Here is a 24,155-nt window from a genome sequence, read left to right as displayed (position 1 = left end):
CAGTAGACTTTAAGTGAAAAAGATATGGAAGGGCCAAAGAAAGAAAACTAACATTTATTGAACACATATTATGTACCAGATACTGTACAAGTACATACTCTGTCAGCCCTCACAACAACCCTGTGAGGTAGGAATTATCCTCATTTTACACATAAAGAATCACCTTTCTGACAATTTGGGTTGTCTCTTGAATTTTTCTTTGACATTAACTTCCATTTATTTATTTTTATCCTCCCTATTGTAGAGATTTTGGCAGCTGTATACAAGAAAACCTACTTCCATTCAATAAATATTAATTTAATGAAGTAAGTTTCATAGAACATGAAAGCATGATTGAAAATTATAAGCTACCATCCTGTAGCACATTACATTCTTTTATGGGCTCTGTTAAAAATCACCTGAGCTACTAAGCCTTCTTGTTTGGTTTTCACATTTCCTGTTTTTACACACACAGGCATGTGCACGCACACTCAAGCACGCGTGCACACACACACACACACTTTCGTTATTGATCTAACTTTGACTCTCTAGGCTTAGAATTCTTAGTCTAATAGGAACGGGGAGCCAGCCTGATGAACAAGACACGTTGAATGTTCTTAATCATGAAATGACTCCAGCAGCTTCTAATTCAAAGTAAGTACCAAGCAGGGTTTACCTGTCTCAGAATGAGATAAAAGGGAACCATCTTTCTCTTACCTATCTCCAAGGGGAAACTCAGAAGTTTTCCTTTATAGTTCTCTAATTCTACACACAGGGACCTGGACTGAAGAGCTTTATGTCCTTCCACTTTCTCTTTGAAGGAGGTCTTGGTCCACACCTATAATCCTGAGCAAGTAGAACCTTGAATGTTCTCTCTTTTCAACTCCTTTATTGGATATCTCTTCTCTCATTTCATCCCAAATCATCTGGACCTGTAATGGTCTAGATAAAAACTAGGTTCAGGGGCAAGGCAGGCTAGGATGTGAGGGACCATGCTGTCTGTGCCATGCCTCAACAAACATTGCAGATTTCTAAAACCTCCCTTGAATGACACTGTCCCCCACTTCTACCCAGGGTCTCTAGGACTGAACACAGTGGAAACAAGACTGACAGTGTTTCTCAGCTCAGGGTATATGGTATGTAGTGTCTCATTCAGCATCGTTTCAGATATCTAGGGAAATGTGTAAAGGAACATCTGGGATCCATGTCCCATTTCTGCCTTTATGTCCCACTAGAAAGTCCACTATCTGTTCTTGGAGGTATTGATTCCAAGAACATAATCACCCCTAAATTTTTCTTGCCTGGGGATCTTCAAAGGATGCTATAGCTGTAGGAGAGGCTCTCTACTCGGATGCCGGCCACAGCAGCATACAGTTCGGGAACCACTAACTCTGGTACTTGCAACACCGCCTTGTCATCTGCAGTTCTAGTGGCAGCTTCTAGGCGCAAGCGTAGCTCTCTAGGTGAGGGGCGGTTGTCCTCACTCCAGCGCCAGCAGGACTTCATAATACTATACCTGAGGGGGAAACAAGAGATGCTGACTTCCTTGGCAAGCAAATGTCTGAGAAACATGTCTCCTCTCCCACCAAAAAACCTCAACAAAACCCCTGCATCTTTCATAATAAGAATGACTTAAAATTTTTCAAACTACAGAGTATGACAGGACAGGTTTTTCTCACTATATATGGTTTACTGTGCATCGTAAACACTAAACAGTAAAGGATCGGGGCTAGGACTGAACACGTCTTTTTTACTGTATAATGTGAGATGGAGATTTTAATCATTCTATATTGTGTACACTTTGTGTTGATTTTCATGTTGTTTCAGATGTCTCTTCATCAAAATATTAAGGTCTTTAAGGTGAGGTACTTTGTCAGTTGTCTCCTCCAGTATCAAGGACAGCCTTTAACACCTAGAAATGTTTGTCAACAATTTCATTCCAGTATATTCAGCCACATTTCTAAACTGTGTGTGTGTGTGTGTATATACACACATATATACTAAGATATTTAAACTTTATAATCTGCTTGATACAGTAACTGTTTTTTGTAGGGAAAACCAAGTGCTGGAAATTTATCCATTCAATGCTGAAAAACTTATAAAATAGCAACAGTTCTAATAGAAATGTTAATATATTCTTTGCTGCCTTCTTATATATAATTTAACCTTTTATTATGTTCTGTAACAGTTCCTTTTTGAATTTCATTGGTAATACAATTCCATATATAATTTTAATTTTTCCATTTTCTATCTCTAGATTGGTTCACTGTCTCTTTCTGTGGATAAGATTGTATCCTTCTTTTCCTTCCTTTCTAATTTCTTCTTGCCCCCCTTCTTCTGATTGGATTCTGTCATACTGAGAGCTGGGAAAACAGGGAGTCAGTAATTTTTAAAGTTATATGAACTGGTGTACTCTGAATGAGTAACTCTAATGCAGTGAATTTTATGACAGTTATCTTTGAACTGAGGCTGGCAGAAGGCTGACATTTGGAAAAAACACTACTATACTTCCATTGAGTTTGGATCACTTCCTATTTTAGAAGCTTCCTGTGGAACTACCCTATATCAAAATTATATTCCTAATATAGTTCTCGGTAGTTGCCTCAACATTGTGTGTATGTGGGGGGTAGGGGTGTGTGTGTGTGTGTGTGTGTGTATGATATATGGGATGTGTTTTACTGCATGGGTTTGGTCTAAAGCTATACATTAGCATATAAGGACGACTGTGGATCATCTGAGCCACTTTAAAAGGGGCATGATTGATAGGGAGCAAAAAAGATTTGGAATGAAAGAAGAATAGGCCTTTAAAAGCCACTTACATGGTGTGTGTACAGCTACTAGGTCTCTTCATAATTTTCCTTCTCTGGAGATACTGTAGGATGCTGGTAGGAGGGACTTCAGGATATGGTGGTGCCCCTGTTATCATGGAAAGAATGACAGTAGCACAAGAACTTTAGGGTCTTTTTAAATATGAACTGTAACTAACACTGCTTTCCATCTATTTGGGCAAATTGCCTGCAAAAGGTATAGCCACAAGAAAAATACTAGATATAATACAGTTGCTCCCTGATGATCAAGTAAGTATATAGCTTAGTAAATTTGGGGGAAAGGTGTTTGGGAGAAAAAAATGATAAGTTAGGAGAATTTTGAGTCTTTAAGGAAAGCAATAAAATAAGACTAAGAAGACCTGTCCTCCACTCCCAATAACATGGGAAGGTGCTGCCGTTTCTCAATCAAATGGAAAAATAAGTCAGAGGAAAACATTTTTATGTTTACACAGAATCACTCTGGAAATTATCCTTGGGATTGAAAACTCCCTTGCAAATGGTAATGTTTGGGGAACTGAAAGAAAGAGGAAGAGAGCAAAAAATGAGAAGGTATCTAGGGAAATACCACTTTATGAGACTATCTCGGGAATCAGGCTTGGATGTCATGTTAGGTCAGTTCAAACCTTTCTCAAAGCATATGTTATCCACCACTTAAATAAACATACTTACATATTTGCATACAGGTACACACTACTTTGGGGATCATCCTTACCTAGAGTCACCATCTCATAAAGCAGAATCCCAAAGGACCAGCTGTAAAAGAAACAGAGCCATCTGCTTAATTTCTATTCCTGCCTGTTCTAAAGAGAGCTCATTTAAATATCAGAAAGCTTTAGTAAGAACTCCATAAATAAGGCAATGAGGGAGAATCAAGGGTGAGTGTCTGATAAAATAAACAAAGTAATCATGGCATTAGAAAGCATTTCTGTGGCCGGGCGCTGTGGCTCATGCCTGTAATCCTAGCTCTTGGGAGGCCGAGGCGGGCGGATTGCTCAAGGTCAGGAGTTCAAAACCAGCCTGAGCAAGAGCGAGACCCCGTCTCTACTATAAATAGAAAGAAATTAATTGGCCAACTGATATATATATAAAAAATTAGCCGGGCATGGTGGCGCATGCCTGTAGTCCCAGCTACCCGGGAGGCTGAGGCAGAAGGATCACTGGAGCCCAGGAGTTTGAGGTTGCTGTGAGCTAGGCTGACGCCACGGCACTCACTCTAGCCTGGGCAACAAAGTGAGACTCTGTCTCAAAAAAAAAAAAATAGAAAGCATTTCTGGGCCGGGCACGGTGGCTCATGCCTGTAATCCTAGCACTCTGGGAGGCTGAGGTGGGAGGATCGCTCAAGGTCAGGAGTTCGAAACCAGCCTGAGTAAGAGCAAGACCTTGTCTCTACTAAAAATAGAAAGAAATTAATTGGCCAACTAAAAATATATAGAAAAAATTAACCGGGCATGGTGGCACATGCCTGTAGTCCCAGCTACTCAGGAGGCTGAGGCAGAAGGATCGCTTGAGCCCAGAAGTTTGAGGTTGGTGTGAGCTAGGCTGATGCCACGGCACTCACTCTAGCCTGGGCAACAGAGTGAGACTCTGTCTCAAATAAAAAAAAAAAAAGAAAGCATTTCTGTTCAATTTCCTTAGATTCTAATCTCTTTGAGGACTGGATTTATGTCTCTTTTCTTCTGTATCTCAAATTAATAAATGCTTACTATTATGTATGTAATAGTATATAAATGTAAATGTGTATGTGTGCAATTGCACACATGTACACACACACACACATTTACCTAATTATAAAGAAATTTTCTCTGCATGTTTTTCATCCTTTCCCTCTCTGCTGAAATTGCAGCTTTGCTTTTGCTTTTTTTTTTTGAGACAGAGTCTCACTCTGTTGCCCTGGCTAGAGTACCATGGCGACAACCTAGCTCACAGGAACCTCAAACTCCTGGGCTCAAGCAATCCTCCTGTCTCAGCCTCCCGAGTAGCTGGGACTACAGGCATGTGCCACCATGCCCGGCTAATTTTTTCTGTATATTTTTAGTTGTCCAATTAATTTCTTTCTATTTTTAGTAGAGACAGGGTCTCACTCTTGCTCAGGCTAGTTTCGAACTCCTGACCTTAAGTGATCCACCCACCTCAGTCTCCCAGAGTGCTAGGATTACAGGCATGAGCCACTGCACCCAGCGTAGAAATCCTAGCTTTTATTCATAGCACAAGACTAAGTGAATTTTATTATTTATCCATTCTTTTCTCAGTAGATCTAATTGCTCAAACCTTGGAAAAATACTAACAGAGCAAGCTTTATACATAGTTGAAATAGGCATGCTAAATAGTATGCCTTGAGAGATGTATATTTTACTATTCTATAATATTATTAAATGAGTGATATTTTACAGTTTATTACTCCCAGATCTCTATTGAAAAATTGATGTCATTGGAGCAGCATTGGAAATCTCTTAACTGATTCATCATTAACCAATCTTCCAAATTCCCTCTGCTGCTCCTGACCAGTAGGACTCATAGCTAGTAGGATATTCTACATTACATCCATGTGCTTCTCCAAGCAGTTGAGTCATATGGCTATCAAAAGTCAATTGTGATTCTTTTTTTTTTTTTTGACAGAGTCTCACTCTGTTGCCTGGGCTAGAGTGCCATGGCGTTAGCCTAGCTCACAGCAACCTCAAACTCCTGGGGATGGCTCAAGCGATCCTCCTGCCTCAGCCTCCCAAGTAGCTGGGACTATATGCATGCGCCACTATGCCTGGCTAATTTTTTCTATATGTTTTTAGTTGGCCAATTAATTTCTATTTTTAGTAGAAATGGGGGTCTCACTCTTGATCCTCCCACCTCGGCCTCCCAGAATGCTAGGATTACAGGCATGAGCCACCGTGCCCTGCCAACTGTGATTCTTTACAATCCTATTTATGCCAATTTTACATGTAACTGTCATTATGTAATCAATTAAATATTATATAAACTAATTAAACATAAATGTAAAGAAGTGTTATCTCCCTGCAAACTAAGTTAAATACTTTGAAAATAGTCCATAAAAATACACTGCTAAAAAGAAAATGTTGTCACATTTGGGTGGGTGAGACAACTGTAGGAAATTGGGAAAAATAAAAATCTGAAGTCAAATTATTTCACAATTGTTTTCAAGTTTTTCACTCTACTTAGAATCATCCCAAACTGGAACTCAAAAATAAGTCATTACAAATGCTATTTATACAGGAAACACAACATATAACTCCATTTAAGAGGTCCACCTTCATAAAAAGAAGCCTTGACCCTCCTTCAAAAGATAGATAAATGTACATTTATATGTTTAAGTTAAATTATTGGTGGTATTTTTTTTATTTTAATAATGCTTGTTTAACTGGGCTTTTGATTAAGTAGACCCACTGCTGATAAAAGAGACTCTACTAGATTAAGTCCTCATATGAATGTGAGTAATCTTTTCATTTTTCTTTTTTCTTTCCTAATTCAGGCTGCTAATTTAATACAGAAAGAATACTGGAAAAGGCACTAAAAAGGATTGCAGATAGATGCCAGACGTGAACTCTGTTACATAATATTTCTGCTTGAGAGTATATCTGACTTTCCTTCTTTTTAGAAACACAATCTCACTTTGTCACCCAGGCTGGAGTACAGTGGCATGATCATAGGTCACTTCACCCTCGAACTCCTGGCCTCAAATGATCCTTCCACCTCAGCCTCCTACAGTGCTGGGATTACAGATGTGAGCCACCTTGTCTGGCCTACAGTATATCTGATTTCTAAGTAGAGATTTCATTTGCAAACATAATTGGCAACAGATCAAATCATGTTCAGGGAGGACACCCAGGTCATGCAGGGAAGAAATCCAAAGGCCAGGAGGAACAAACCGTACACATCTCCTCTGATGCCAGCAGGTCTCAGGAGAAGCCGTTCGGGGGCAAGCCACTTGAGAGGTATGGTTCGTGTAGAGGAGATGGCCCCTTGGGCATGGACTTCATAAGCCAGGCCCAGTCCACAGAGCTTAGCAGTAAGATCACTTTGGATTAGGATGTTCCTGGCTGCCACATCTCCATGAAATAGATGTTTATCTTGTAGAAATTCCTGTCAAAATAGTATCAAAGATGATCAACTGTCTGAGGTCACCACTCGGGTCACAGACATGGAGGGGCAGTCCTAGGAATCCTCAAAAAGACAAGGACATTTTCTACTCTGAACAAGTCTCATTAATCATGACATACTGCCTCCAAAGTATGCTGATGAATCAGACATTTTTTGCATTGTGTCTAGGATTAGCAAACTGAGCAAGTAATCCAAATGATATTAACACTGGATTTTGAAAGTGTAATCACCCACTCTGCGTCAACCCCTGACGTCTGCTTGATTTCACTTTCCTCTCGGGAAAGGAGAGAGCTAGACACTGGAAAAGGGAGTAGGTTCCAAATTTCTAGCAGTAATCCCCCAAATAAGGTAATAAACACATAGCAAAATTGAATGCCAGAGAAGTTTTACATCACCTCGTTTTGTCCCTAGAAGAACTGGATGAGGTGAGTTATGGAAGTATCTTTTAGATAAGTCTAAATGATTACACAAGGTCATATAGTTATTAAAGGGCAGTGACCAGAACCAGGTATTCTAATGCATAGGATGTATCATACAAACTCTAGTAATAATTCTAAGCCAGGCTGAAAATCAGAATTGCCTGAGAGCTTTTTAACATTTTCACCCTAGACTTACTAAACCAAAACCTAGGAAGAGAGACCTGGTAACATACATTTCTTAAGAAATATCAAAGTGATTCTAGTATAGCCAATAAAGCATTGGAGAGCCACTGCACCTGATGACACTGATTTGCTGGAGTCTTTTCCTTCGGCATCATGCTATTCAAGACTTACGGAGAAGTTGAGAAGCTATACATGATCAAAGAATTAGAGATTTAGGTCTATGGTTACTAAACAAGGGTGCTATAAAAAAAATTAAAGTGATAATTTCCAATCATTGATGATGAAAGAAACAGTGACTAGCAGTTTTCTGTCCATGGTAAGGTTTTAGAACAAAGAAATTATAATGAGAAGGATTAAAGAATGTATTACTAATTTTGAGGGTGTTAAAAATAAGAGTATGATATAGACTTGTAACAGGTAATGTAGGGCCCTGATGAATGCATCAATTTGATCAATTCATCACTGTTGAGTACCTGTGCAGTTATGGTTCAGAATACAAGGTAGGCCGCATCCTGACACTATAACTTTTTCAAGGGAACATACTCATTTATGTGGTATGTTTGTTCCCTTTCCCCTGGAGCTTCAGCCCTAACTACTGCTCTTTTCCTACCTTAATACCTCCTGTTTTTCTTTTTCCTGTTTCTATTTAGATCTCTGGTATATTTCACACCTCACAGTGTCAAGCTATGTCAAATATTATACTTGAAATAGTAGCTTCACAAAGCCTTCATTTTTCTATAGCAAATGCTAATTTTAAACAGTTATCTAAATAATTTCATAGAAATAGTCACCTAAATTCCTGAGTAATTGTAGTAGAGGTGATTTTTTTTTCTCTTAAACCCTGAGTTCTTTCTCTTACCTCTTTATTTAAGTTGATTTTAAATAAAGAAATGATCCCCTTGTTACTGTTTCTCATTCCTCCTTTTCTATTTATTCCTTGATTGTTGATAAGTATATGTACTGCCTATCACATTCAGTATCAAAGCAAGACTCTAACCAAACATGTTCTGAACTAGTTCTTCTCGTTTTTCAGGTATAAAATTGTATGCTTCTGGTTTTGTAACCTTTCACCCATTCAGTTTCTCTTTCCATATCTTCTCCCTACTTGCTTCCCTATTTCCCCTTTTACATCTGTTACTGTTAGTATATATGGGGAAATAAGAGTATCAAGACATGGGCATATAGCTCTTGACCCTAGCTTTTGACCTTTAAGAAACCTTTAAAATCCTTCCTGTTCCTTCTATAAACCCTAAGTTGATTATTTTCTTCCTGGAAGTACCAATCCTGTACTATAAATGATTTCATAAAGGAGGAACTAAGAACAAGTGCTTGAGTTTCTGCCCCCTAACTTCTATTTATCTTTAAAATATACACCCCATTTGAGTATATGAATATGGGAAATATGGCACCAAATATGAGGCTAAAAGAAACATCCCCACCATCTGTTGTCATTTTGCCCAGTCTTACCAGAGCCGAGAGGACCTGCTTTCCGATGTGATACACTTGTTTTTCTGTGAGATCATAGAGGAGACCATCCATGGTCATCACATCCTAAAGAGACCGGGATAAAAAGCATTATATCAAAATGGCATTAACAGATTTGGGGGAAAAAATGAGTTGGGCAGAGGGACTCTGAAATGCAGATATCAAAGCTAAGAAAAATTACAAAAACATAGGGACTAAGATTCAAAAAGAGACTGGCTGGTATGGGAGATTTTCAGATATGCAGAGACATACAGTGATTCATTGGACTGGAAAAACAAGAGTGTAGATTCATAAAAGGCAAGAAAGACAGGAATATATAAAACTGTCCACTGAATAAAGCAGCAGTTTTTCTAGAGCTGTATGTGGTGTGTGTGTGTGTGTGTGTGTGTGTGTGTGTGTGTGTGTGTGTGCAGTTAGCATCATTATTGAATGCCCACAATGTGCCTGATTCCATGTTAGGAACTTGGAATACACGAGTGAACAAAATAACATGGCTGATGCCTTCTGGACATTATTGTATGGCAGACACATGTGCACACAGAATCAAATAATCGTACGTAAATAAATGGTTACACATCTATAAGAACCATGAAGGAAATATACAAAATGCTAAGAGAGGATATGATGGTGGGAAGAAGAGAACTGATTCAGTTAGAAGGACAAGGAAAGCTTTTGATGAAAATCAAAAAGCTTCTCCCTTCTTTGCATAGTAAATGTTCACTGAAGGATGGATGAGTGGACATTAACTATGCAAAGAAGAGAAGAGAGAAGTTTGGCATAACTAGAAAAACACATGAAGATAATCTAAAATAGAGATGTGGTATTTTTGAAAAATGGAAGGTAGTATGGTTAGAACACAGAATAAGTTATACATGGATAACCTCTTTAAAAGGTTTAAAATACCTAAAGACTTGCACATCGTCCTATTTACAACATTGATGGAAGACATTAACAGGGTCCCTTTTTTATACCCATATGTATGTATGTACTATAATCTGCATATTGAGAAGGCTCAATTAATACTGAACTTGCTCATTAGCAAGTGAGAAACTAGGGAAATAGGTAGCACTTCAGAAAGAGGAAAAGTGTAAGGAAAAGGACTTCCATTGAAATCTAGAAATTTCTGAACATTTTAATTTTTTAAAATATGAGTTTGAGGTACAAAAACTTAAGAGGCTGAATTTCTCACTGAGACAGCCCTGGCATACTATTGTGATATTACAGAGTGGAAAACACAATAACAACAAAATTACAATCATTATTAACAGTGGTTCTATTGTTGTATAATTGTCCTTATAACAGCTACCATTTTCAGTGCTTACTCTGTACCAGCCACTCCTATGTTTTTACATGCATAAATTCTTTTAGTTTTTTTTGCAATCGTTTATTATTACTCCCATTTTACAGATTCAGAAAACTCAGGATCAGAAAGGTGACTTGCCCAAAGTCACAAAGCGAGTAGGAGGTGGAGCCTAAAGTCCAAGCTTAAACTTGTGCTTCCCAATATGGTAGCCGTTAGCCACATGTGGCTACTTAAACTTCCATTATCTAAAATTAAATAAAATTTTAAAATTTAGTTTCTCAGTCACACCAGCCACATTTCAAATGTTCAAAAGCCACCTGTGATTGATTAGTGGCTATCATATTGCACAGAGCTGATACAGAACATTTCTGTGGTCACAAAAAGTTCTATGGGACAGTGATAGCTAATTACCGTTTTGTTATTGTAATGTCTCTCTTTTTTGTCATTTGTCATGCCAATTTACATGTGAACAGCTAAGCAAACAGGCCAAGCCTTTCCTTCCTAACACCTCTACCCTACTGCTCACCCGGCGACAGGTCCAGAGAAAGCTGAGCAGGTCCCCCTGGGCCACATCTTCCAACACCATGTAGAGTGGCAGACTTTCTGTGCAGCAGCCTTCCAGCTGCACGAGGTTCTTGTGTTTCCCCAGGTACTGATAAAATTGGATTCGCCCTAAGAAATCCTGTACCTCATGGAGCTCAGCGGGTTCTGTGGAGGACAGAAGAGCCAGGCAGTGAGCAGAGCATCACCAATGAGCAGGAGACATGGAGCAGGAAGAAACTTCAGATGGTAATTCTCAAGGCCCCCTCAGGGGAGTGAGGGTCAACAAAAAGTAAATAGAAAGGGGACAAATTAGAAGACGAAGATGCTCAGTGTCACTGATCTTTTATCAAAGGTCACATAGAATCAATCATAGATTTTAGAACTGGATAGGCTTTCATCTGCCTAAATAGACAAATATTCTGTTCACATTAAAACTCTATCACTGTGTAGGCCCTTTGATTAATATTTTTTGCTTATCCTTGTTCTATTTTGTATATCCACCATTACTGGCCTATATCATGAGTATCAGCAAAAAGAGAAATACAGTATCAGGATAGGATATCAAATAGTGAAGAAAAAAAAGCTGGTCACAGTGGCTCACCCCTGGAATTCTAGTACTCTGGGAGGCCAAGGTGAGACAATCACTTGAGATCAGGAGTTTGAGACCAGCCTGAGCAAGAGTGAGACCCTGTCTCTACAAAAAAAAAAAAAAAAAAAATCAGCAGGTGGTGTGCACCTGTAGTCCCAGCTGGACTTAGAAAACTGAGGCAGGAGAATCGCTTGAGCCCAGGAATTTGAGGTTGCAGTGAGCTATGATGACACCCCTGCATTCTAGCTGGGGGCAAAAAGTGAGACTGTCTCAAAAATAAAAAAATAAAACATGAAGAAAAATCAAGAAATGATTTCAGAATCCTAGTCCAAGTAACATCCAATGTGGAAAAATAAGTTCTAACAGCCTTGAGAGACAAGGTTAGGCGAGGGAAAGAAAGACCCCAACCATTTGTGTGTCAGTTTCTACCCTCTCTTCCCTTCTGTACACAATTGTGGTCACAACTATCTGTTGATTGACATCTCGATGTTTGCAAACCCTGTTAACGTTTACTGTTAGGAATTCACAATGGAAAGTAAAAAGAGGAAGGGAAATCTAACACTTCTCCTGTTACCTTTTAAAGCCTTGAGGACAACAGTCTTTGGCTTAGCGGAGTCCCCAGTGTTCATTTTGGCCCGATAGATGGCCCCACAGCTACCATTGTAGATCTGCTCCAGAACTTCAGAGAGTTGTTCCCGGGGCACCTGCAGCTTAGCCAGGGCAGGTGCGGTAGTTTGTAGAAAGCTTTCCACTGATGTCTCCTTAAGTGGCACAACCACATTTCCTCCATGCCCTGCTGCTTCCCAGCTTAGGTCCCTAGATGGAGGTATAGGGGCAGTGCCTAGAACAAAGACATGATTTCAACCAGCTTTTCTCTGCCCTGCGGACTCCAGGAGAACAAGTTGGCACGGCAGTTCCCCCAGCAGTTTTCTCTCTGGCCAATGTGGGGTTGTTTTCTGATGCTTCTCCATAAACATCAACACCAAGCTTATACAACATTCATAATAATCCCCCATTACTTCCAGGACAACTCAGGATGGACTGCTGGAAAGTGGTCATGATAATTGCTTTTCTGTCTTCCTCAGGATTACAATTTAGTATTTCTCATGAGTACAGTACGGAGGCGATTAAAGAAGTTCCTAGGCCAGGCTCACGCCTGTAATCCTAGCACTCTCGGAGGCCGAGGTGGGAGGATTGCTTGAGCTCAGGAATTTGAGACTAGTCTGAGCATGAGTCAGTCCCTGTCTCTACTAAAAACAGAAAAAATTAGCTGGGCATAGTGGCATGTGCCTGTAGCCCCAGCTACTCGGGAGGCTGAGGCAGAAATATCGCTTGAGCCCAGGAGTTTGAGGTTGCTGTGAGCTAGGCTGACGCCACAGCACTCTGGCCCGGACAACAGAGTGAGACTCTGTCTCAAAAAAAAAAAAAAAAAAAAAAATTAAGGAAATTCCTGAGTAGGTACCCAAACCATAGATACCTAAAGGTGGTGGTAACAGCCAGGTACTATCATTTAAGTCAGTCAAATGGCTTTCAGTGTTGGAGGAAAGATATGGCTAACTCATCAACTTTAAGCTATAGTTATTCTTCCTTCCTTAAGTTGTCTCAAAAGTCAAATTATTCCATATTTCCTTGAGTCTTAGTCAAAAAAGTCTTCTGGTACTTTCTCCCTTGTTTAGCTAGCATGAACTTTCCTGCAGTTAAAAAAGAGAGGCTCATTCTTCTTGTTAAAACTCCATTCATTCATTCATTCATTAATCTATCCATTTATTCAACAAACATCACCTACTTCATGCAAGATATTGTTCTAGGTTTTGGGAACAGGCAAAGTTCAGATTCAACTGAAGATTACTTTCTAGTGGTAGGGGAGAGGAAGAAGATAATAATATTTCAAGCACTGATTGTTGTGGAGGAAAATAACAAAAGGAAAAGAGGCATCAATGATGCTATTTATATATGAAAGTCAAGAAAGGCCTTTCTGATGAGATGACATCTGAGAAAGACCTGGAAGCAATTGGAGAGCAAACCATGCTGGTGTCAGGAAGAGTATTGCAGCCAAAGGGAGCAAGAAGTGCAAAGGCACTGAGCGAGGAACATACTTGGTATATTTGAGGATGATCAGGAAAGCCAGTATAGCTGGAGCCAAGAGGGACCACTGGAGCATTGTAGGCTAAGGCCAGGGAGACCCAGACCGTGTAAGCCCACTGAAAGAACATTGTCTTTTTTTATGCTAAGCAAGATGGGAAGCTCTTGGAGGTTTCAAACAGAGAACTGACAGGACTGACTCTGCCTTAAAAGAATCATTCTGGCTTCTTTGGGGAGAACAGACCATGAAGGGGTGGAGGAAAAGCAGGGAAAGCAGTTAGGAGTGTGCTGCAATGATCTATGCAAGGTGAGAGTGGCTTGGGTTTATTGTGAAGATAGAGTTAACAGGATTTGCTTGCAGATTAGATAAAGACTGAGACAAAGAGGTAGTGACGGATATCTTTAAGATTTTAGCCTGCAAATACAAAGGCTGCACTTGCCATTTACTAAAACAGGGAAAACTACTGCAGGAGGACATTTGTGAGAGAATCTTAGGCCCTCTGTTTTGGACATGTTACATATGAGATGTGTATTATATCCAAACTGCAAAGTAGGTGGTTTAATATAAGAATCTGGAGTTGAAGGGACCATTATCAGAATAGAAAAGGTATTTGAGTCCATAAGACTGAAAATTCTACCATTTAGGAAGTGACTTTAGATTTTTTAAAAATAAAAAAGAGGAAGTGCAAAATTGTTTCAAGTGCTTTTGACAGGTCAAGTAAGACAAGGACTAAGAATCGATCATTGGACTTGTCAACATAGCTATCATTGATGAGCTTGGAAAGACCTGTTTTGTTGGAATAGTAGGGATGAAAGCCTTATTTTAGTATGTTCAAAAGAGAATGTAGAGGTAGTGGAAATGAATGTGGACAACTTCTTTGAGAAGTTTTCTATAAAACTGAAGTATAAAAGAATCAGGATAAAATTTTTAAAAGGGACTAAGGATCAGCCACTATAGAGTTTTGTATCACTGTTAATTTTTTTTGTTTTGTTTTTCCTTCTTTCACTCTTAGTTTCCTGTATGAGCTGATTCTCTTTTATCATATGCTCAGTAGAACTCCACAATAGCCTGTTATTTCCTACTGAATGTTTCAATGACTAATATGAAGGCTACCCTTTTTTATCATATATTCTGTAGGCAAAGATTAGGGGGAGAATGTATCATAGGGTACAATGTCATTCTTCAAGGATGTTACCAAAGCTGGCTTTATACCCTCTAGCTTTCTCCTAGGTCCTTACACACTCACATAGTCAAAGGTTTGATAGTCCATTAGGGCAAAGAGGACAGAAACAGGTCACATGAGGTGTCTCTTGCCCACCCTTCCGTCAGTCACTCAAGCGAGTTCCAACTCACGACTTCTTAGAGATCACCTCCTCTCCACACCACAGGAGGGAACCCCTGCGTCTCTCATGGCAGGTGCCTAGACTCCTAGACTTGGACCTATTGGAACTTGGACCATATTTTTCCTAATCTCCATCTTCCCTGAGCCCCTTCCCAGCCCCACAGTTTGAGCTTTACCTCGGAGTCCAGGTTGCTGCTGTTGGGCTCTTTGTTCTCTGATAAAAAGCCACAGGATGACACCAAGTAGGATAAGGAAGGTGCCAACCAGGAGAGCTGGGACAATAATCACTTCGTACTGCTTCTCCTGGACAACTGGGTAGAATCAAGCAGGAAAAGAAGACAATGACAAAGAAGCCTGACCTGATGTCCACAGTTTCCCCTACCCACGGGGCCTCAGCTCATCATACATGAAAAGGCCATCTCTTCACCAATTGGCATTTATTCCACCCTCCCCCCAAAAGAGTCAATGGCCTTTAGCCCCCATTCTTATATTACCACTATCTTCATTTCTACTAGAAATCAAATAATCCTCCTTCAAGAATCTGTCCAGACCTTAGTCTCCATAATCCTAAAATCAGAGCATAGACATTCGTGGTGTCTGTACTCACCACACAGCTTGTCAGTGAGACTGCATTCCAGCAGCACCCGTGTCATGCCTTTCTCACCGCCCATCGCCGCAGGGCTGTCCACCTCTCTGCTAGGCCCGCAGAGAATGTGCAGAGCACGGCTGTGAATAATTCCCAAGGACTGAGTGGTTCTGGAAAAAAAATGGAGCATGCACAATTTTAAACTGCCTCTATAAATAACTAGTTAAGTAAGTGGCTACCTCTCTGAATCATCCATTTATCTCCATCTGTCTGATATTCAGGCTGGAAGAACCCACACACACATACTCCCCGCCCCTCAGCATTTTTCTTCACCCTATTCTATAGCAAATGCAGCCCTAATCTGGTCTTGTCCTTCCATCCCATTGTTACTGAAATTATTTTAAAGGCTTTCCTCCCACTTAGCTCTTCTCCCGTGCTCAAGTACGGATTCACAGAATCTGTGTGAACAATTGTGATCTGTGGGGTATGTGAGCAACATCTACCTCCGTTACAGTCCTTAAGTGTGTCCAATTTTTTTTAGCTGTGCATCATACTTTTTAACAAAACATTTATTTGTATATGAAGTTAATTCAGAGAGTGAATAAATATTTGGCATATGCCAAGAGATAGGAGTTGTGCATTTGTTTTCTTTCTCTGAACTATTGCACCCTCACAAGCAATGAACAGACAGCATTTATCAATAAATATTATTGAGTTCCTAAGCCCTCAGAGCTTCGAGGAGCTTCCCCTGCTCATAGCAGATATAGACACACACGCATTCTTCCCAGGATATAAATGAAGTGTCAGTACCAAGCCACTTTCTCTCTTTTAAATAAAAAGGGAATATATTAATATGGTCCAAAAATGAAAATATAAAATGGTATAGCACAAAAATATTTTCTCCCACTCTGTCCTTCTCCATTTATCCAGTTCCCAGTTCTCCTCCAAGAAGACTATAGTTACTAGTTTCTTGTTTACTTGGCAAGAGATTCTTTATGTGACTTTGAAGTCTACATAATCAGCATGTATTTCAAATGGCACCTCCAGAAATTTGGTTCTTTCTTTCTGAAGAGAATTTGTGATTAATGCTCTCTCATGTAGCTACAAACTTTATATTTTGCCCTTACTTGACAAGATTCTCCTGTGACTCTATGATCAGGAAAGCCTGCTTCTTTAATTCCGATTAATATAAGAGAAAATATGGTGATTTTCTGCTAAGTAATCCTAAATATGTGATCTAGTCTTGTAGTAACTTGATACAAACATGAAACAAAAATCAGAAGTGTAACTTGTATGCCATGCCATATGTGACATGTGTTACTTAAGCCATATTATGCAGTCTTCTGTTATTACATATTACTGATACTAATAACCACAGTGTTACTTATTGAGGCAGAGTCTCTCAGTGCCTGAAGGTCCTATGTAAAGAAGCCTCCCAGCTCCTGCCTCGCCCCCTTTTTCACTCTTCTTGGAATTCCATGAGCTGCTATCTGGGTTTGATAGTTAAACAATTCACTTTCAACTCAGAAGAGAGACAGGTGTGTGCTTGTTTGACAGAAGCCCAGGCAAACAGAGAATTAGTAGCAAGAAGGTGGAAAATTGCAGAAGGAGAGGGATTCTTATCTGTAGGTTTGTACACAGCAGGAGATCTAAGAAGTCAATGGATAATTAACAAAGTCCACCACATCTAATTTGTTTACCAAAAAGGCAAGGAGAAAGTTTCCACAATTCACAAGACCACGTGGAAGGAAAGGTACCAGCAATGGTGCAAGAAACAGAGCCTTGAGAGTGGAGCAAAGGGGAAGGTCTTAAAACAGTTTGGCTAGGGGAATTCAGAGGCTGTTTGAAATTTTCTTACTGCTATTCTCATTCCCGTTTTCCTTTCCTCTTGCTTCTTTTCCAGTGCGTTATCAGATGTAATTATTTTTATTCAGGGAGCAGCCAGTTTAACAAGTTTGGCTTTCTGGGGAGTAGGTTCTATGAGCATATGCTCTCTTACCATTGTACTAGTGGAAAAAAAAGGATCAGCCAGCAGCCAGCTCACACTGTGACCTCTGCCCAGAAAACAAACTGCACACCCAGTGGTATGTACTGAATGAAATTGTTTAAAGCCAGGTGTGCACATGTGCCCCACACAGAACTGCTCATGGTGGGCCACACTCAACTACAGCACCTGGCCAAACACACTTATCTGCAACGAGTGAAATCACGCTCAGACCCTTGCACCAGGCTATCACACCTATTACAGAGCACCCCGATTTGGATAAAATATGACCTTCGAGTGCATTTCCTGACCATCACTTTGTGCATGGGTAGTTTAAAGAGGCTAGGCTTATTAACACCTAGCAGCCCAATGAAATTGGGTGCTAGAGCAAGGACAAATGTACAGGGTAATGAGGCCCACTCAATGAAAGTGCTTTCCAGATGTTTGTACAATATGCTCTTCTCTTTCCAATGATTACAGTTGAGGTAGAGGCATATGGAATATGCCAAATGAGTCCAGTATTTTTAAGGTATACACACCAGGCATACTCACATATCCATGAAAACCTATACAGGAAATCTGACCATTTAGAGCCCACCGAAGCTTGTACATTAGAAGATGCTCATATTCGCTTGTAACAACAATATTCTCTCTAGATCACTTTTTTCCCTAACAATTCCTATTCAGTAACCAAATGGCTTTGCCTGGCTGGTCTGTGTCAAGCTGAGAAAAGGCATGCTTGGTGCCGAAGCTTGTAGGATGACTCTTCCCATGGGTTAGTTTGTAGCTCATCTGACCATTAGAAGAATGCTCCTAACCAACATTTCTAAACAATATGATCCATATTCTGCCCCCTTTAATTATGTTTTTAGCTCATTTAGCAGTGAAGTAGTATGTCTTCTTTAATTTTATCTAAACAGTTTTCCCATTGTGTTAAAAAAAATTACATGTACTTTTTCAGCTGGACTGTAAAATCCTTAAGAATATAAAGCATTATCTTACAGTTCTGTCTTTACTGCTGTGTATAATGGAATTCAGGGCAATAGAATCAAGGGTCAAAAGAAATTATGAAATATTCTACGCTGCTAACTACATTTGACAGTTGCAAAATGTTTGTGTATAGTTTGCTTATAGTTTACACATGACTTCATCAACAGTTCCAAATCTCTTCAGGCAGGTTCCTAATTAAAACAATATTAATTGCCTCAGTTGTGGTTATCACTCTTTAATTTTTTTCTCCTCAGTTGCTTTTGACTGTCTTTTAGCATATTAAAATGTTCAGCTCTTATCCTGAATTGAGAATCTGGAGGGAGAAATAGCACAATGAAGAAAGATATATAAACAGGGAGAGAAGGAGAGTGAAATGGAGAGTGAAGTCCACCTAAATTTTTGCAAAACTGGAGTCTGGAGACCGTAGACGTTGATGAATATAACTAAAAGTAATGTGAATATTAACTCTCCAAACTTTTACATATACTCACAATACATATATAATGCCACGCTGCATTTCTACATGTTTTATGTCCAAAAATATAGTTTTACAACAATAACACAACTCTTAATTAGTGACATTTCTTTTCAATTAGCACTATATAGTCTCCTAGACATAATCAGCAATTTTCCCATGACTTTACAGAAGAAACTCTTCTTACCAAAATACACCTACATACAGAACTTTTCAAATCATATTCATTCTCCTGTACTCTCCCTGCTTATGTGTTGAGAAAAATGTCCTGATTGGCCTTGGTAATAACATCTGGGCCTGTTCCAGTAAGATGTGATTAAATCTGTCATGTCAGCCTCACCTTCAATGTTACCACTTGCTTATCAACCCATGTGGATCTGCCAGCCATGTTATTTTTAGATAGACAATGATCCACCTTTCAGGTGGATGCCACACTAGGTTAAGGATAGCAGACTTAAAGTGAGGAGAGTAAAATACAAGGCGCTAGCAGCCCCCAGACTGAAGCAGTCTGCCTTCCTGCAGAGTCATCTTTCTCCCCCTTTCATCCTTACCCTTGGGCTACCTGGCAGGGGGAAAAAAAAGTGTTTAATGAAGGGAACATATTAAGTTGGAAGCAAGGTAGAAAAGAATGTTCAGATCTAGAGGATTCCAGAATTACTTATCTCTAACATCCTGAAAAACAGGCTGTCCTTCCTGTTTTCAGATCATATAAAACATTTAGCAACTACAGTGTACCAGGTATTGTGCTAGGCACTTGCATACAAAGGAGGAAAGGCAGAAGCTGAGGGATTAAGTTACAAATTAGCCAGGGTAAAAAAAAAGGGGAGGGGCAAGTAATTGGCAGGGCAAGTAATTGGCAGAGCAAGTTTCAAACCCAGGTCTTTTACTTACAGACCCAATGTTCTTTAAGCTACTTTCTCATACATGTGTCCTTGTCACTCGAATGAGCAAGACCACCAGGGTCAAGAAGGAATTATGTCAGAATCCAAGAGAATCATGGAAACCACAATGCCGAAACCAGATTTTACCAACAAACATACCATAATTTGGAAAGAACAGAATCTGCCTGTGTGTCCTTGAAACCCTTATTGGGGCATAGATGATGTCTGTATGTCTGTCTTGAAAGTGTATTCTGGAAATAAAGGTAGGATCAGAAAATTTTTCTAGTACTCACCAGATTATGGAATTTGGGGTTGTTGTCTTTGTTCATATTCCTGGGCGTGACCCCCAATCCTATTTCTGTCTTCTGCTTCTTGAGTGAAAAAGCCCAGTTTCCAGGACTGGCGATCTTTCACTGCAAGCCTGAGGGGCAGGAAGGATCCAGAAATCCCAGAGGACAGAGCACTGGCTTGGGAATGAGGATTCCCCTGCTGGCTTTCTCCGCACCCCAGGCTCTACCTTCCTACTGAAACATACCTATGGGAGGACAAAGGGTGAATGGAAGGCCACACCGAAGAGCTGATCCTTTTTAAGTCTGGAGAAGCAGACTTGAGCAGCTGACTTGCCTCATGCCCTGTGGTATCTCCTGGTGTGGATGGGGTGGAGAGGGGGTTACTAGGTGCGGAGGTTACCTTGTCCTCCAGCCCTGTCTCAGGTAGAGAAGGATTGCGACTGTTCTGATCTTCACCCTCCTCCACCTTCCTAGGGAGCCAGGGCTTGAAATGAACTTTGAAACCTTAGAGAAAGGGGTCCCTTCACGGTGCCTAGGAGTCCTAAGCCTGTTCAAACAGATCTTTTGACAGTAAGACACCATTATCAGCTTTTCTTGCTTCTTATTTCTACCTATCCCCGGGGATTCCTGAAGCACATGTGATAGACAGTTGAGATGAGGACGCCTAATTGGTATCCTGGCACCTCACGAAAGTTTACTCTGTAGAGGAGCCAGGTGATTGCAAGACAGCCTCACAACGGCTAGGTAAGAAAAAACACAGGGCTCACTGACACTACAGACTGCATCAGATTTCAAATAGATTACATAGATAAACACATTTTATTTCCTTTGAGGTGTTATGCAAATTCAAAACAGTTTATATTATAATTATTCTATTTTTTATGCTCCCAATTCCATAATCTGCCATCTACCACTTCATAAGCCTCAAAAGCCCAGAAATAATATATCTTAAATTAGATATTCTCCTGCCAATTATATACTCTTCCTGGGATTATAAAACAGTAACAATTTCCCCAGGCCCCCAGTTGGTCCAGCCCAGAATAATGGCTGCCAATAACAGGGAAAAGCCAAGAACATACAAGCATCACCCCCACTAACCACAGAATTGTCTCGGATCCATCTGTGTCTTCTTTTTCCTACCTGATTAATGCAGAAGATGCCCACGTGTGCTGCCTGGGGCTTCTTTCAAACACCTTGTTCCTACTGTTGTAAGTCACAGTGCATTTCCAAGATCAGTCCCCCTCTTTGGTCTCATCCTGCTGGGTTTTTCCTTCTAAGGGTGAACTTTTGGTTCTTTAAAAATATCTTGGAAGTTTTCCCTCATAAGTGAGATGTTTTGTTTTCTGGCCACTCCTCCAGTGTGTTCTAGCACACTGCCCTCTGGCAGAAAGGAGGGCCCAAGCTAAGGAAGACAGAGAACAGTCTACAGCAGATTGTAGGAGCCCATACACACACATAAACACACACACACACACACATACACACATACACACACACTCTGTCATTTTCTGATAAATGAGTCCCAGACCCAGGCAGGCAAAGAGATGATGGACAGGAGATTTCACAATCAGAAAATCAACTCAGCTGCCATTGACCTCATTGCTGTGTCATACAGGGTGTGACGCTATATTCTATCCATAGAATGTAATCCCTGGCAAACAATAACAAATGCCTGGCAATGCGAAAAGGCCACCTCTGGGAACACATAACCACCTTCCTCATTCTTCACAGATCTAAGAGCAGATTCTCCTCCTTAGGGAGCGGGTCAGCGTAGCTCAGAACTGAGCAGCCCAGGAGCTGGGGGACGTGGAGTCAGCACCGAATTGGTGCTATGATAACAGAGTGACAGGTTTGAAGTTCTAGTTCTGGTTTCGTGGGTGATTCATTCAGCATCTGCAGGCATGCCACCTGACCTTGCCATTCCTTCTCTTCATAGTTTAGGGACCAGGAAACTGCATCTCTCCTCACGGCAATAAAGAACTACAGAGAGCAGCAGGAAATTAGTCACACCAGAAAAGGAGCAGGTCACGCAATAAGTATCCTCAGCCTGTTATTACACCTCACCTCTTCCCTGCAAGGGCTGTCAAGCTCCAGAGGCTTCCTTTAACCTGCATCTTCCTGCCCATGTCATGGCAGCCCCAGAGTCTCACAGGCGTCCATTCCTACCCTTACCCTGCCTACAATTTCCTGTGGTGTAATGGTTAGAAAAGGGGCTTTGGAGTTTGACTTCTATTTGAATCTCATATCCATCATTCAGTATGACTTTGTGTGAGGTATTTTAACTTTCTGAGCCTCTGTTTTCCCATATGTAAAATGGTGATAATGATATCTACCTATGATGGTTTTTGAGAGTTACTTGTCATAATTTATGTAAAATGCCTAGAATATTACCAGGCTCATTGCAGAGAATCAGCATGTGTTAGTATCTTTTTTGTTGTTGTTGTTGTTGTTTTTTGAGACAGAGTCTCGCTTTGTTGCCCAGGCTAGAGTGAGTGCCGTGGTGTCAGCCTAGCTCACAGCAACCTCAAACTCCTGGGCTCCAGCGATCCTTCTGCCTCAGCCTCCCAAGTAGCTGGGACTACAGGCATGCACCACCATGCCTGGCTAATTTTTTCTATATACATTAGTTGGCCAATTAATTTCTTTTTATTTATAGTAGAGATGAGGTCTTGTTCTTGCTCAGGCTGGTTTCGAACTCCTGACCTCGAGCAATCCGCCCGCCTCGGCCTCCCAGAGTGCTAGGATTACAAGCGTGAGCCACCGTGCCCAGCTGAGCATGTGTTAGTCTCTGTCTTCCTCCTTTCTTCATCTGCCTTTCAGGTTTGGAGGTAGTCACATAGCTGTACCAATCAGGTAAACGTATTATAAATAACCAAAAATAATAAAACAAAACAAAAAACCTTTTATCTAAATATTTATAATATTTGTTGATTTAAGTATATACATTCCTATGTGTGGAGAGGGAGTTAAAGTAATCCAAAAGTTAATGTGAATTTTAAAATTTCTTATACTTCACCTAGATGTCATTTGACAGCCTAAATATTACAGCTGCTAGTAGATTTCTGAATTCAACAATCGTGAGGAAGAGAGATATAAACAAAATGGATCAAATAGTATACTGCTGTGAAGTAAGGCACAAAAATGGAAAGAATGCTAGGTAAGGGTATGTTATTTAACCAGGGAAAAGTTACCAGCACCTTCCTCATTTCTTCTGCCCCTAAATTCTTCAGCTCCTTGTACTGTTTCCATAGATATCACATATATGCTGGCTAACTCCCGCCTAGTTCCTGAACCAATCCTGATGGAAGCAATAAGGAGATCAGTTTCAGTCCCCTTCTCCCCATTCATCGTACCATACTCCCCAATTTGGGAAGATGCAGACTTGACCCACTTTCACATGGTTTACAAAGTGACTCGTACTTAGTATCCAAGCCCTCTCAAACCTGGAGTTCTATCCTGAAGCCCACACAGGTGGATCGGGCCTTTTGTCCTCTCCTTGCCTGGATCCATCCTAATGAGATTGGAACTTTGCTCTAGACTCGGGTTACTGAGCTCTTGCTAAAAGTGTAAAGACCACTCAGATAAATGCAACCACGCTGGCCTAATGCCTGTCTACTGACCAACATTCTGCTCCACTCTACTTCATTCCCACCTACACACCCCTGGACCCATTGCCTCTGTGTTCTGCTGGCCACGCCGAAAACCTAAGGTGCTAATTCTTGCCTAAATTTTACTCTATAGTTGAACTGTCATCTACAACCATACCACCCTGAAGGCGCCCAATCTCGTCTATAATTGAACTGTCCACCTAGAGTCTCTGCTACAATCTAGTTAGAGTGTCTCAAATCATTTACTCTTAGGAGGCCAGCCTCATTCCAAGTCATTCGCTCAGATTAACAGATGTTAACAGATGTTAAACAATTAATTGCAAAAAATTCTTAAATATGTTTCGCTATGAAGGAGAAGTACAAGGCGCTAGAAGGTATAAAAGGAAAGGAAGTCAATAAAAGTTTCTGTAAGTGGCATTTAAACTCAGACAAATGATGAGCAGGAGCTGACTACATAAAATGGGCACAGGCACGGAG

General features: G+C 40.4%; 1 protein-coding gene across 3 annotated transcripts in view; it reads right to left on the bottom strand.

The window, feature by feature from the left end:
* Positions 1 to 488: 488 nt before the first annotated feature.
* Positions 489 to 24,155, bottom strand: part of STYK1 (serine/threonine/tyrosine kinase 1) — a 40,081-nt gene continuing 16,414 nt past the window's right edge. Inside the window, exons 1-11 of one of the 3 annotated variants that reach the window (XM_012741476.2) lie at positions 21,211 to 22,324; positions 20,074 to 20,315; positions 15,472 to 15,620; positions 15,041 to 15,175; positions 12,014 to 12,280; positions 10,834 to 11,015; positions 8,987 to 9,070; positions 6,691 to 6,899; positions 3,520 to 3,560; positions 2,799 to 2,895; positions 489 to 1,495 (exon numbers count right to left, since the gene is read on the bottom strand). In XM_012741476.2, coding sequence (XP_012596930.2) covers positions 1,291 to 1,495; positions 2,799 to 2,895; positions 3,520 to 3,560; positions 6,691 to 6,899; positions 8,987 to 9,070; positions 10,834 to 11,015; positions 12,014 to 12,280; positions 15,041 to 15,175; positions 15,472 to 15,535 — 1,284 coding nt within the window. In that variant the 5' untranslated portion in view covers positions 15,536 to 15,620; positions 20,074 to 20,315; positions 21,211 to 22,324 and the 3' untranslated portion in view covers positions 489 to 1,290. Of the gene's footprint in view, positions 1,496 to 2,798; positions 2,896 to 3,519; positions 3,561 to 6,690; positions 6,900 to 8,986; positions 9,071 to 10,833; positions 11,016 to 12,013; positions 12,281 to 15,040; positions 15,176 to 15,471; positions 15,621 to 20,073; positions 20,316 to 21,210; positions 22,325 to 24,155 lie in introns of those variants that run through there. The other 2 variants (XM_012741478.3, XM_012741481.3) reach the window with 2 other exon arrangements.

This window comes from Microcebus murinus, chromosome 10 (assembly GCF_040939455.1).
Source record: "Microcebus murinus isolate Inina chromosome 10, M.murinus_Inina_mat1.0, whole genome shotgun sequence".
In the NCBI taxonomy this organism is placed as follows: Eukaryota; Metazoa; Chordata; class Mammalia; order Primates; family Cheirogaleidae; genus Microcebus; species Microcebus murinus.
This window is presented reverse-complemented; position numbering and strand designations above follow the sequence as displayed.